Here is a 14,006-nt window from a genome sequence, read left to right on the forward strand (position 1 = left end):
TTTGTTGCTCTTGCAGGTAGGGTTTGATACTTGCCGATTGCCAACATTTCAAATGCCAGAAATTAAACGCTAGAGTTTCAAGCAAGGACGATACAGAAGGAAAAAGTAGAAAAAAAAAACCCAGCCATACTTCATAATCTGCAGAAGTCCCCACTGGAAAGAATGACTCTGAAAAGACCCAGCTCTCCATTTATTTTATCGTGGGCAGCTTCTCCTCATGCCGGTGGATGGAAGTAGAACAATGCATGGTTAAACTGATTTCCTTTGCACAGAAACTGATACGCCAACCTCAAACATGGCAACTAACTTCCGATGCCATAAACCTCCTCTGTTTTCAGCTGCCAAATTTCAGGCCACATAATTATATTTGCTATAATTTTTCACTATGCTGCAGATATACTGCCCATTCCTCCCCAGAAAAAAAAAACCTAAGTGCTACTCAATCTAGAACAGAGACAAAAATATAATTTCAATCTGCCCTTACTGCTTACACGTTGTCTTCGCTCCCTATGTTTCCCTCCCTCATATTTCCTGCAAGCACAACATGGGATCCCAATTCTTGAAACGGACATGCATTGCAAATGGGACATCTGAGCTTGCACTTCAACCACCTTCGAATGCAGTCCACGTGGAAATTGTGTTGACAACGTGGCAGCGCCACCAAAGCCTCCCCCTCCTGGTATTCACCGAGGCAGATAACGCACTCCTCCTGCTGCTGTTCTTCTTGATGTCTGTAACTGAATACACCCATTTTAAGGGGTTGCTCTACTGGGTTGCTCTTCATGGCGTCATCAACAGAGTAAGAAGAGGACGATGGAGGCGGTTGCTCTACTGGGGGCGATGCCGATGCACGATAAACGTAGATAGGAGGCGATCGTGCTCTCACCATTTTGACAACGATTTTAAGTAGCTGGGCAACGATTTTGACAACGATAGCCACGACTAGAGAAGGGAATTCAACAAGTATTGTTCGTCGGAAAGATCTCATGTATATGAAGAGAGCCGAATGTATGACAAATAGCACCAGCAGTGAACATGCCAAATCTGATTTTGCATTCATGATTTTCAACACCAGTGCCACCACAACCATATAAGCGAATTGCACATGGGGTGAGTGGAAGAATTTCACGTATGCGAGCAGTATGGGATATAACCCTAATCCCAGGAGCAACCACAAAAACTTTCGCCACCCACATAGAGCTCCATAGATGAAGAGTAATAGTGAATACAAAACATATATTAGCCAAAACATTAGCCACCAGTCCATCATCGCATCAAAACTAGCTATTCCGGCCATATTCAAAGAAGGTTTCAACAACTGGTATGGTGGATGAAGAAGAAGAATGTTTTGGGGCGGCTTGATAGGGAAGTGTGCGACATTTATTCTAAGGCGTTTTGCATTTTTTTAAGAAATATCTATTAGTTTATAATAATATTAGTATATTAATATTTAAAAATGAATTTAATAAAAAAATATCATAGATATTAATAAAAAAACAAATCAAATCTATTTTCTATTTTTTAAAATCCAGCAAAATTCAATTTAAAAATAAAAAATAATCCAAGTCCAATTTTTGCTTTATATAGTAGGTCTATTTTAAAAAAATAACTATAAATAAAGGTCCATTGAATTTAAAGATTTTAATTTAAATTAAAGAAAATTAAATTAAATAATTAAAAATAAATTAACCATCAATAAAATCCCTTATGATTAAATTTGACACTCATTATAATTACAATTAGTTTAATAAAAAAATTTGCATGGTAAATTTGAAACAATCTAAATATTCTTTGAAAAAAAATAAAAATAAATGATATCCACTAAATTTGTGGATTTTATTTTAAATTAAATTAAATTAAATAATTAAAAATAAATTAATATATATTGAAATTAGTAAAATATTTTGTAAATTTTATTTTAAATTAAATAACTTAAATAAAAAATACATTAAATAACTTAAAATAAATTAAATAATTTTAATCAAACTAAATTAAATAAGTTTTCAATGGCCTCCATGTGTATAGTCTAGTAAACTTGCAATTATTATAATAATTCTCAAATTAAATATTTTTCTTTTCTTTATGTTTCTCTCTCTCTCTATATATATAGAAATCAATAAAAAATTTGGTAGATTTTATTTCAAATTAAAGTAAATAAATTAATAATTTAAATTAATTAAATTATATAATTTAAAATAAAATTAAAATAATATCAATTAAATTAAATAACTTAAATGAAAATAAATTAAATTACTTAAATCAAAACAAATTGCATGTGTAGTATTTAACAAGTTAGAATTAATCTGATATTTAGTTTTATTTAACTATATATCCAATATAAATAAATTAAATAACTTAAAATAAGTTGCATGTGTAGTATTTAACAAGAATGAGTTTAATATTTAGTTTTATTTGACTATATATCTAATATGTAATGCATTTATTTTATAAAATCATTTCCATGATTTAAATTTTTTTATTTTGATAATATTTTATAAATGTTGTTGTAATTGATGTAATAAGTATGATATTGACTTCTATTTTTTCTTCAATAACAATTATCACATCAATTTATAAATCTATCTATATTGCTATCAATTTTGTTCTTTTGTATTTTCAATACATTTTAGATTTTTCTTTCAAAAACTTTCAACAATCTATTTAAGAAATTCACTTCAAACTCATTACTAACAAACTCTTTATTATCCTCTTCATATCCTCTCCATATGCTCTTCAATGCTCTCTACATTTATCGGAAAACAAAGGTCTTATTTATGAGGAGGGGTTGGGTGTTGATTTTTTAATGCAACTGTTCAAGGTGTAGGATGGGATGACTTCCAATGTCTGTTCCCAATTAGTATGTAAAAATGGCCACTCAGATGATTCACTTGGTTTTCCTTACCAGAAAAACCTTAATGATATAAATCTTAAGACTGTTTATAAAGCATTGCTAGATGCACTACTTAAGGCATTTCTTCCATCTAATTTGAGAAGGCACAAGTGTTTGGAGTTTAATAGTAGTTGGTTTTTTGACAAGACTATCAATGCTACTTTCTCATTGAATGGAATATTTTGACTTCATTTTGATAAGCATAAATCTATCAGCATCTCACATAAAGGGCTTTGATCTTATTTTAAAAGGGAAAGAACTGTCCAAAATCCATTCTTCCAAAATCATTTAGTGGATCTTACCCATATAGAGTCAAGCTCTACTTCTTTGCATTTGACTAAATGTACTAAAAACTCAGAAGAAGAACTTCAAAGAATGGTTGACAAGCCATTTTTAAGTGTAGCCTCAAAATGGTTCGATGAAATAGCACATGAGCAGATATTGGGAAAGTATGCTAAATGTATGCAACCAATACGGTATGATAATAAATTGGGTCCTTGTATGAATGGCAAAATTGACAATAGGTCTCATTTAACTAAACTTGAGGGCTAGGAGTAATTTCACAGCCTCATTTTGATGAGTGGTTTGGGAGACATTAGAATCAGGTTTTTGCACCTGATCATATTTTGCCAATTGATCATGCCAATATGGAGAAAATGCAATCCTGTGTTCCATTTCATCCAGGTCTAGATGAAGATGATATCTATCATCAATTTTCACTAGATGTGTTTCCTAGAATACCGACATCTATAGACCAGGAAGGGGCTATAACGGAAGAAGAACAATTAGACCAGGTCCCTTGTAACTCATCCTTGAAAGAAGATCTTTATAAAGGAACCTTCGATTTTTCTCAAACCCTTTCCATCTCCCAAACACTTGCTCTGAGTAAATAAGAATTGAGAACTCCTAAAAAAAGAGGGAGAAAGTTGAAAACGGTTAAAGAAAAAGAAGAAATTGATGCCAGTATTCAAACAACCCTTAATCAAAAATTTTTAGCCTCCAAAAGAGTCACGAGGAGAACTAAATGCAGTTCTCCTCGGCAGGTATGGAGGTCTTATCTTGGAATGTCAGAGGTATAAATGCCCCTGACAAAAGGAAGAGAATAAAGTCACAACTTGATTCTTCTCAGGAAGATATTGTGCTACTTCAAGAAACTAAATTATTAGATGAGGTTTTCTAGAAAATAATAGCCAAATGGCCTAATTGGAAGTCAACACACAGTCAAAGTATAGGTGGTTCAGGAGGTCTTGTGGTTCTTTGGAATCCAAATTCGATCATTTCTCAGCTTGTAAAACAAGGAGCCAATTGGCAGCATATTAGCATAAAGCATTATGATATATCTTTTACCTTAAAAAATGTCTATGGTCCAACCTCTTCTCGGGAGAAGAAGAATTTATTGTCGTCTCTCACTCGTATCATCCATCAAGTTGCAAGGCAAAATGTAATTTATTTATTTTTTTTTTTTTGGCGGGGGGGGGGGGGGGGGGGAATTTAATGCAATTACCTCTCTAGATGAGAAAAAAGGGGGTATTTTTCCACCCATAAAGATGATTGAGGATTTCAAAGAATTTATAAATGATAATGACTTATTTGATAGTCCTCCACATAACAGATTTTCCACTTGGACCAATAGGAGAGTCAGTTTCTTACAAATTGCGGAGAGATTAGACATATTTCTTTTCTCTCAAGAATGGAGGACTCAGAATTATTCTTTACAAGTTCAGACCACTTTCCTATCCTTGTGAGCATTGAAAAAAAGGAAGCCACTTTAAAACATAATCTTAGGCCCTCCTTCAAATTTGAAAGGATGTGGTTCTGACATCCTCATTTTCATGCTTTGGTTCAGCAATAGTGGGTGAGTTCTCCTATGGTGAGGGGTATCAAAATGTTTAAATTCCACAAAAAATATAGTATGTTAAAACCTAAATTAAAATATGGAATAAGGGTGTCTTCAAAAATAGATTTTCTCAAAAAGAACATGTTGAAAATCAGTTGCATTTGATTAATAAATAGATTATCTCTAATAGACTGGATTTAGAATTGTTTGCTAAGCAGAATCTGGCTCAGATAGAATGGGAAGAACTCTATAAGAGAGAGGAGGAATAATGGAGATAGAAATCTCGTGAGCTTTGGTTAAGGGAAGGGGATAAAAACACCAAATTCTTTCAAATGTCAGCCAAGCAGAAGAGGGTAGCCTCTACCATATTTTCCATTCAGGAGGCATCCTCGAGTAAACTCCTTTGTGATGCTCAAGAAATTAAAGATGAAGGAGTTAATTATTTTAAACCTACTTGCCCCCCCTTCTTCTGAAATTCCACTTGATGTGCAAGAATAGGAGATTATGGAGGCTATTCCCCATATCATTTGCCCCCTAGATAACCAATAGTTATTGGCCCCTTTTACAATTGAAGAGATCAGAAAAGTAGTTTTTTCTTTTCCGCCAGACAAGGCTCTGGGGCCGGATGGTTTTACGACTCTTTTCTTCCAAAAATGTTTGGATGTTTTGGGCTCAGAATTGCTAGCAGTAATGGAGGAGTTAAGAAAAAGCTCATCCATTCTTCAAAACTTCAACTCTACAAATATTGCTCTTATTCCAAAAACCAAAGAACCAACAACTTTTGCAGATTTTAGGCCCATTTCGTTATGTAACACAATATACAAGATCATTACCAAAGCCATTTATCTAAGATTGTAGAATTTGATAATCAAAATCATATCCCCAAAACAAGGTGGCTTCGTTCCAGGAAGAGAAACCATGGAAGGTGTCTTGGTTGCTCATGAAGTGTTGCACTCCATTCACTCCAACAACACATCTTCTTTTGTAGTAAAATTGGATATGATGAAAGCTTATGGCAAACTTAATTGGTCTTTTTTGTTTAAAGTCTTGAGAAAATTTGGATTTGCTGAAAATTGGTGTAAATGAATTAGGGCATGCATTTCGGGAGCTCATTTATCAGTGTTAATTAATGGAGTTCCTGCTATTTTTTTGCTGCTTTACAAGCTGTGAGACAAGGTGACTCCCTATTTCTGTCTCTGTTTATTATTATGGCAGAAGCTTTTAGTAGAATTATTAAGTCTAAGCATGATCAAGAGCTCTGGAGGGGTGCACATATTGAAGGTACATCTGTGTTAGTTACACACTCTTTATTTGTTGATGACACACTATTGTTTGATAGAGCAAATGTTCAGGAGGCAAAGAAAATCAGGCAAAGTTTGGACCTCTACATGGCAGTTTCAGGTCAAAGAATTAATGCCCAAAAATCTAAAATATATGTATTTAATACAAATGATATAGTCACAAGGAATATTGTGGATTCTTTGGGTTTTTTCTCCAGAATGTTTTCCTTCCACATACCTTGGCATTCCATTTTTTGTTGGTGCCAATAAGCCAGCTTATTGGAATGCTATTATAGATAGAATTAAGAATGCCATATCCACATGGAAGGCCTGCTGGCTGTCTTTATCAGGGAGATTACTCCTAATAAAATTTGTCTTGTCTGCCATTCCCAATTATTTCATCTATGTCCTCAAAGTCCCTATTGGAGTCATACAATAGATTGAAAAACTTATTAGAGGTTTCTTATGGAGGGATAATATGTCAGAAGAAAAGAAGATTCTTCTTATTTCAATTCAGGAAATGGCTCATGATAAGAGGGGAGGGGGTGTTAGTCTACATGATCTATCTAAAAGGAACATCATCTTTAGAGGTAAACTTGTGTGGCAAATGGTCTCCAAACTAGGCACAAATTGGTGCAGAATCATGCAAGAAAAATACTTGGACTCCTTAAATCCTTCTCGAGTCATTACAACCCTTGATCCCCGAAAGGGTCAGCTATTCGGAACTTCATGATGTATTGTAGGCAGATTATTACAAGATATGTTTCTTGGGAAGTCCATAATGGTGAGAGAATTCAATTTTGGGAGGATTCTTGGAATGGCCTGCCTCCCTTAAAAAATTTAGAACTCTTTTTGGATGCCATTCCAATTATAAAAAAATGTTGGGGTTCGCTTTTGATAGATTGTGTTAGTGGGGTAGAAATATTTTCTGGGAAAGCTATCTAGAAAGATCCTCTTGATCTTTCGATTAGAGATGATCAAAGGTCAAGTCTTCAGGAATTCTTGTCTTCAAGAAGAGTGTATATTTCAAATCATGATGACAAACTATTATGGGCTCTAGCTCAAGATGGAAAATATTCTGTCAGAGATGGTTATGTGGTTGCCCGACATATGGAAAATCAGAAAGTGAAGAGTTGAGCTTATTCATTTTGCTGGAATAGTGTTGTACTTCCTAAAACAAGTTGTTTTGCTTGGGTAGCATTAAGAAAAAGGATATTAACAAGTGATAAGTTGAAAAAATTACACATTTCTAACTCTTTCTCTTGTGTCCTATGCAAAGCTAAAACTGAAACTGTGGATGATTTACTTCCTAGGTGCCCTTTTACTCAGCAATGTTGGCTCCATGTTATGGAGAAATTAAATATATCTATGCCACTTCCCTATACTTTATGGGAACTTCTTCAATCATGGCCTACTCTTTTCACAAAATCTTTGTTTGCTAGCATCTGGAAATGTATTCTGGCAACTGTCATTTCGTGAATTTGGTAGGAAAGAAATAAAATAATTTTCAGACAAATGGAATCCCCAATTCAGTTGGTTTTAGAATGAATTGAGAAATATGCTTCAGAACAGGTTAATGCTCATATCAAGAATATAAGTAGGAATTTTAATTTTTCATCTTGGGATGGCTGCATTAGCAAAATTTGGAAAGATCTTACTATCCCCTCTTTTTGTGCCACATTTGGTAGGGAAAGTTAGTCAATCAAATGAAGCTTAACTAAATGACAACCTCCTTCAGTTGGCTTTGTCAAATTAAATTTTGATGGTTCATCTAGGGGAAATCCTAGTGATTCGGGAATTGGGGTTTGTATTAGAGATCATTTAGTCTTTCTCTTGGTAGCTAAGTCCTCTTCCATTCCTTCTGGATCTAATAATGTAGCAGAAGCTCTTTATTTACTATATGGAATGACATTGGCAAAAAAAATTAGATTTCACAGGTTGCATGTTGAGGGAGATTCCTCTATAATAGTGAAAGCTTGCATTTCCAAATGTTCATTTAACTGGAAAATTTCCTACTTTTTAAAGCAAGCATGGTCATTAATAGACTCGGTTGAGGAATGTTGTATTTCTCACATATTCAGAGAAGGTAATAGAGTGGTAGATGTTCTAGCCAATTTGGGTTGTGATAAGTTAGTAGTGGATTTTGCATCTCCAAATTTCAAGTTAGAAAAATCTCCTCAACTTGCTAGCATTATCAATAAGGAAAAATATTTAAATAGTTGACACACTCACCCTACCATCAACCTCTCACCTAAATGATTTTACTTTGGCTTTGTTGAGAGAGCATTTAAAGAATTTTTCCATACTTGCAGCCAGTGGATTATAAGTATGGCATAATCGATTTTTTCTATGCACTTCCATGTTGGAAGTACGATGGCGGTTTCCCTTTGAATTTCGTGAGATCTAAATTACTTCCATGTTTAACTTCACACATGGGGCATCCTCTGTCACCCTGCAGAATAATTAATAATATCAGTATTAAGCATATTTCCCTTTCCTGCTATTTAATTCACAGTAGATGAAGATTTGAAATGATTTTGGTAGAGTATGAGAATTTCAAGACAGATAGTGCTTTTATTGGGTTTCACTCATAATTGGCATACGCTTGCTTCCGTAGTCTTCCCAACTTTATTGCATTATGGACTACTCCTCGAGAAAATACAAAGTGCCTGTGTTAATTGTTGATTGGGAAAAGCCATTCGAGAACCATCTTACTGAAGATCAGTTGGGTATTTTTTTCAACACCTCCTGTCAACACTGCATACGAAGCATCAAGAAAATTATTGGGGAATAAATTTTGTATCCATTGGAGAAAATGTTTCTCTTTCTTTCACAACTGTGTTCTATATTTCTCTCCAATATAGTGGATTTGCTGCAGTCTTGGGTTCCCTTGAAAAATATCATTCATAAAATGATTCGAAAATATTACTTGAATGATAATCAACTCTTGGATGCCATCCGTCAGTATGATATGTGGAATGGTCAGGCAAGAGTGGGTGGACTTTTCTCCAGGCAAATTGTACTCACACATGAGGAATATCCTACAATATTTGATAGCATAAAGCAGTCTCTTTCCCTACAAAATGTGAGAGCCTTCCAAATTGCTGCCCGCAATGTTGGGAGAAGCTTAAGCCCAGAATTAAAAAGAAACTTTTTCTCTAAAATGCATGCCATCCTTGAAATTTTAGGTCATGATCATGGACAAACAAATTCATCTATTATTTCTCTGGTAATGCCAGTGGGTGATGAAATTTCTATGCAGATGAACAATATTTATCCTCCTCCTTGGCTCTCCTTGGATCAAATCAATGAAATCCATGGTTCACTGATTGAAGATCTAATATTGGCCTTCGCTGCACTCAATATCGGTGATGGATTTTTTTTGAGATTTCAAGGATTGGAGATGTAATCCTCGACACTCACCTCAGGTTCAGGGACCAACTCGTCATTGTTGGTTATGGGCTCTTAGTGTTTGTAGCATATGGAGATATAATTTTGAAGATCTATTCTGGATTGGGGCCTTCTTATTTAACTCATTAAGTCATTGTAATATCGGTATGGGAGTTATTTTGTATTTCAGCTCTGTATAACCAATTTTGTGAGCAAGCTTGTAAATTGATAAATTAGTTTGCATATCGGTTCTTCTCGGTATAAAATATCAAGTTACATCTGCATTCTAGTATTTAAAGCTCTAAGAAGATAACCGGTTTTTTGTTTACTTTTTTCTTCTGTGGTCTGATACTCCCATCTTCTATCTGGTATCATCAGTGTTCTGGTTTCACATCTTCACCGGTAGCAGGTGCTAGTTTTTTTGTATCGAGTATCAGTTTTGGTGGTGGTGATTATGTTGTACCGGTAAAGGAGTCTCTACGGTAACCTGTTTTAGTTTTGGTGGCAGTGATATTTTGTACCGGTATTATAGTTCCAAAATAATTCAATCAGTTGCATTCTTCTTTCTGCACTTTACAAATATTCAAATATTCTCTCTGGTCACTGGTGATGGCAGGTCTGCAATACTCAGATATCCCCTCATAACTTTATCAAGATCATTCATAACCAGTTGTTGGGGCCAATTCTAGGATTTCTCTTAGTTTATCATGTTCCACTATTCTCATCTGTGGCCTTTATGAGGTTTGTTGGGGTTCCTTATAGCTTCATTTTTTCTTTCTCCTTTGTATCTAAGAAAGGATACAGGGTTTTCTTCCTGGTTCTTTCCTATTGAGCTCTTAAATCTGTTTTCTTATATATATATATATATATATATATCTGTGGCTTGTCACTTTCACAAAAAAAAACAAAGAAAAACTCTATTATTATTTATGAATATTAAATACTTCTATTATTTGATATCTCTCAGCAGATCTTTACTTATATTTTTTAAAATATAGGTATGCTAGTATATTTATATTTTAAAAAGAAGTGTATAAACAACAATGATAGATATTAATAAAAAAAAAATCAAATCTATTTTTTTTTTTTTAAAACGACAAAGCAAGTCCAATTTTTGCTTTATATAATGGATATATTTTTTGTTTTCCTTGTTCATCTCTTGTAGAATGCCTATGGACATAACAAGTTTCAAAAGCTTGAATATGATAATTATAAAAGATTTCTACTTTTTTATATTCATTTGTAATTATTATATTGTTAGTTCTTGCCAAGGCATTCAATTCAATTTTTTAATTAATTTGTCTAGTCAATGCATAGAATTAAAATTTCTTATAAAAATTCTATAATTTTTGTTTAACTTTTATTTTAAATAGCTAGTAGTCGCACTTTGGTGTGCAATTGGTACGTCGAAGAGGTGTGAAAGGTCAATTATGGAAAATTTTGGTGTATTTTACATACATTTATTTAGTGCATAAGTTCAAATGGTAGGCCATTTAAAAATTGATGTTATTTATGCAACTAAGGTCTTAATTGAGAAGTGATAGCTTAAAATGAACTATGAATCTAGTTATAAAGATCCAAACATGACTTAAAAATCTCTAAATCAAGAAGATAACTAGATTCCATTACCAATGGATCATGTTATATTTGCAATAGGTGGAGAGGGAGATATATATATATGAATAGGAAGAGAGGGAGGGAGAGGAAATGTGAGAAATAAGGAGAGGATAAAGAGGTGGAGATATCTAAAAGGAGAGAGAGAGAGAGAGAGAGAGAGAGAGAGAGAGAGAGAGAGAGAGAGAGAGAGAGAGAGAGAGATGAGGTACTAGAGAGAATGATATAGGGGGGAGAGATAGAGATAGGGAGGGATAAACAAGGAGTGTGTTTGAAAGTGTGAGAGATATTGAGATAGATATGGGGATGAGTAACAAGGAGTGTGTGAGCAAGATTTAGAGAATTTCTAGTGTAGATGATAGAGAAATGAATAGAGGATAGAGAAATAAAGAGATATAGAAAGAGGGAGTAACATAGAGAGGAGGGAAAGGGAGAGGTAAGGATGAAAATATAGATGTGTGTGTGTGTGTGTGTGAGAGAGAGAGAGAGAGAGATGGAGATAGAGAGATAGAGAGTGATACAGATAAATTAAATGTATTATTTATAAATTAAAATTAAAATTTTAAATATAACAATTCTACAATAAATTCAAAATTTATTAGATAAATAATTATAAATTAAATTAATTTAAATAAATTTAAATATTATTTGTAATTTTATAAAAATGATATAATAATCAAAAAATAAATTTCAAACTTAGATCTAAATAAAAATAAAAATAGAATAAACTAAATGGAAAGCCAAAATATATGAAAAATCTAAATATTAATAAAAAATATAATAAATATTTTAAATTGAAAAATAATTAAATAAAAAATAAAACTACTTTTTTTTTAATTTATTATAACTAAAATATCAATAACTCGTGTAACTAAAAAATATAATTGATAAATTACAAACAACATTAACATTAATTGAACCACAATCCAAATATTAACCTTAAGATTTATCATATCTTGAATGATTTAGTTGGGGTATGCTCTCACAATATTTAGATCAAATATTTAGATATTGAATTGTGTCTAATAATTTAACTATAATTGTCATTTTTTTATTTTCAATTGGTTTTGTGTGCACCTTGGCTAGAATTAAACCATAATTAAGTATTCTAAGGGTTATGATTAAATCAATCTCCTCTTCAATGGTTGAATCCTTGACTTGAATGCAATGTACCTAGCCTTGAAGAGAGACTTGAGAATTCTCAATGCTGGAAAAGAATGCCTGAATGCTCTTGAATGCTCGATCGCTTGTGTATACTTCAATCTTATCCAACCTCAACTTATGAAAATGAGAGAATGAATGCACCTTAAATACATGTTTGGTGGATTTTAATTTCATCACTAGCCTACATCGGGGAGATTTCCCATCACTGCACAACTCACATTGCATGCTCTAAAAAGGTCTTGCCCCAAAATAGGGCAGGGACAGGGGTGCCATGCACCTGTCCTACCCCTGTCTCTAGGGTAGAGTGCACACAGAGTGATGTGGAGGCCAAGGAAGATGCTTTTGCAAGTCGAGCACTATCCAGTCTCCGATCAGGCCAGAGGATTTGGGTTTGCATGCGTGAGGACCCTAATGTATTCGTAAATTTCTAGGGTAGCAATTTTATGACACTAAATTTATCCCCCACTTTAGCAGGAGTATAAGCATATTCTGATACTGTCGGTAAAGTACAAGGAAAGAAGATTGAAAGACTTTCACCATGTCAAGGAGGCAAGATGTACCAAGCCCCCAATGGACTTAGGATCTTATGACTTCATTTGACAAATTGAAAGGGAAGATCGAGAAGTAGAGAACCATGACTTCAAGTAGAAAATTTACCTTCATTATGAGTCATGATAGCAAGGATACTAAAAATTACAAATCAAAATAAAGTTCACTAAGTAATTCTATGTATCACAAGAAGGAAAGTATGAGCAAAGTGTATGCCCCCATGTTAAAATGATTGCACGCGTCTTATTGGGAGCGATTTCTTTAAGCTAGGATACACCCAAGAGAAAGAGAAGAGAGGGAGCACATCATCACAAGGATTTAGCCCCCAATCGAGGTATAAATCCAAGGATAATGAGCACAAAACATGAGGTAGTGTCGCTTTCCTTGGGGTTAGTATGTTGTTTGATAACTCATGTATATCATGTATGTATATGCATATAATAATCTTCATTCCCCAAAAAAGGACACTACCTTAGAAGAAAGGGAAGAGAGGATGTCTTTTGAGTCAAGATGAAAGAGACCAAGAGAAGATCTCTATGCTTTGCATCATCCCCATGTAGACATTAAGGGAACAATAGAAGAACAGGGATACATATAGAAGAATGGTCACAAAAGAGAAAGAAAGGAGAGAGAAAGGTTTGTAGTGCTAATATTTCTAATCTAGCATGACATCCGCCTCCCAATATTGCTGATCACTATTTCGGGAAGGTGGGTAACATGCTATAGGAGCAACATCAAGCACAACAGATGGAGCTATCACAAGATCCAAACAAGGAGTATACTCATGTGGTAAATCACTTTTCTTGATTCTAGGAGCTAGGATTAAAGTTTGTGAAAACTCATCCGATAAATGTTTGTCCACATCAATATACTCATACTCACTATCAGAAGCATTAGGAGTTGTATTACTAATATGAATAATGTTTTCACCCATTTCTTCATCAAATTTTAGAGCAAGAGGATCAAGACCACAAATAGGAGTAAAACCATCACATGTTTCATGCAACTTTTGATTTGAACATTTTGGTTGAACATCTTTCTTAGGAGAAAAGGGAATCATGTCAACTGTTGGAGTCTGACAAGATTGAGTATTTTGAGGGATAGATTCACAAGCTCGAACATGACATCTTGTTGGCTTGATAATGATTATAATGAATTCATCACTTGTTGTCATTGATGAAATACTCTCACACACACATATGATTATATTGACTACCCATGTAACTTCAATTGTTTACATTGTCAACCGCTATGTTAGAGGTTTATCTCTAATCGGTATGTG

The 14,006-nt window shown here is 33.8% G+C and overlaps 1 protein-coding gene across 1 annotated transcript; it reads right to left on the bottom strand.

Annotated features, from left to right (window-relative positions):
- Positions 1–487: 487 nt before the first annotated feature.
- LOC131049037 (RING-H2 finger protein ATL57) lies at positions 488–1,090 on the bottom strand. Its single transcript, XM_057983040.2, has one exon. The coding sequence runs from the start codon at positions 1,088–1,090 to the stop codon at positions 488–490; it is 603 nt and encodes a 200-aa protein (XP_057839023.1).
- Between the last annotated feature and the right edge of the window lie 12,916 nt (positions 1,091–14,006).

Source organism: Cryptomeria japonica, chromosome 11, assembly GCF_030272615.1.
Source record: "Cryptomeria japonica chromosome 11, Sugi_1.0, whole genome shotgun sequence".
Classification (NCBI taxonomy): domain Eukaryota; kingdom Viridiplantae; phylum Streptophyta; class Pinopsida; order Cupressales; family Cupressaceae; genus Cryptomeria; species Cryptomeria japonica.

Excerpts from the sequence above, each read along its gene's own strand:
- LOC131049037 (XM_057983040.2), bottom strand. The coding sequence starts at position 1,090 with ATGGTTGTGGTGGCACTGGTGTTGAAAATCATGAATGCAAAATCAGAT.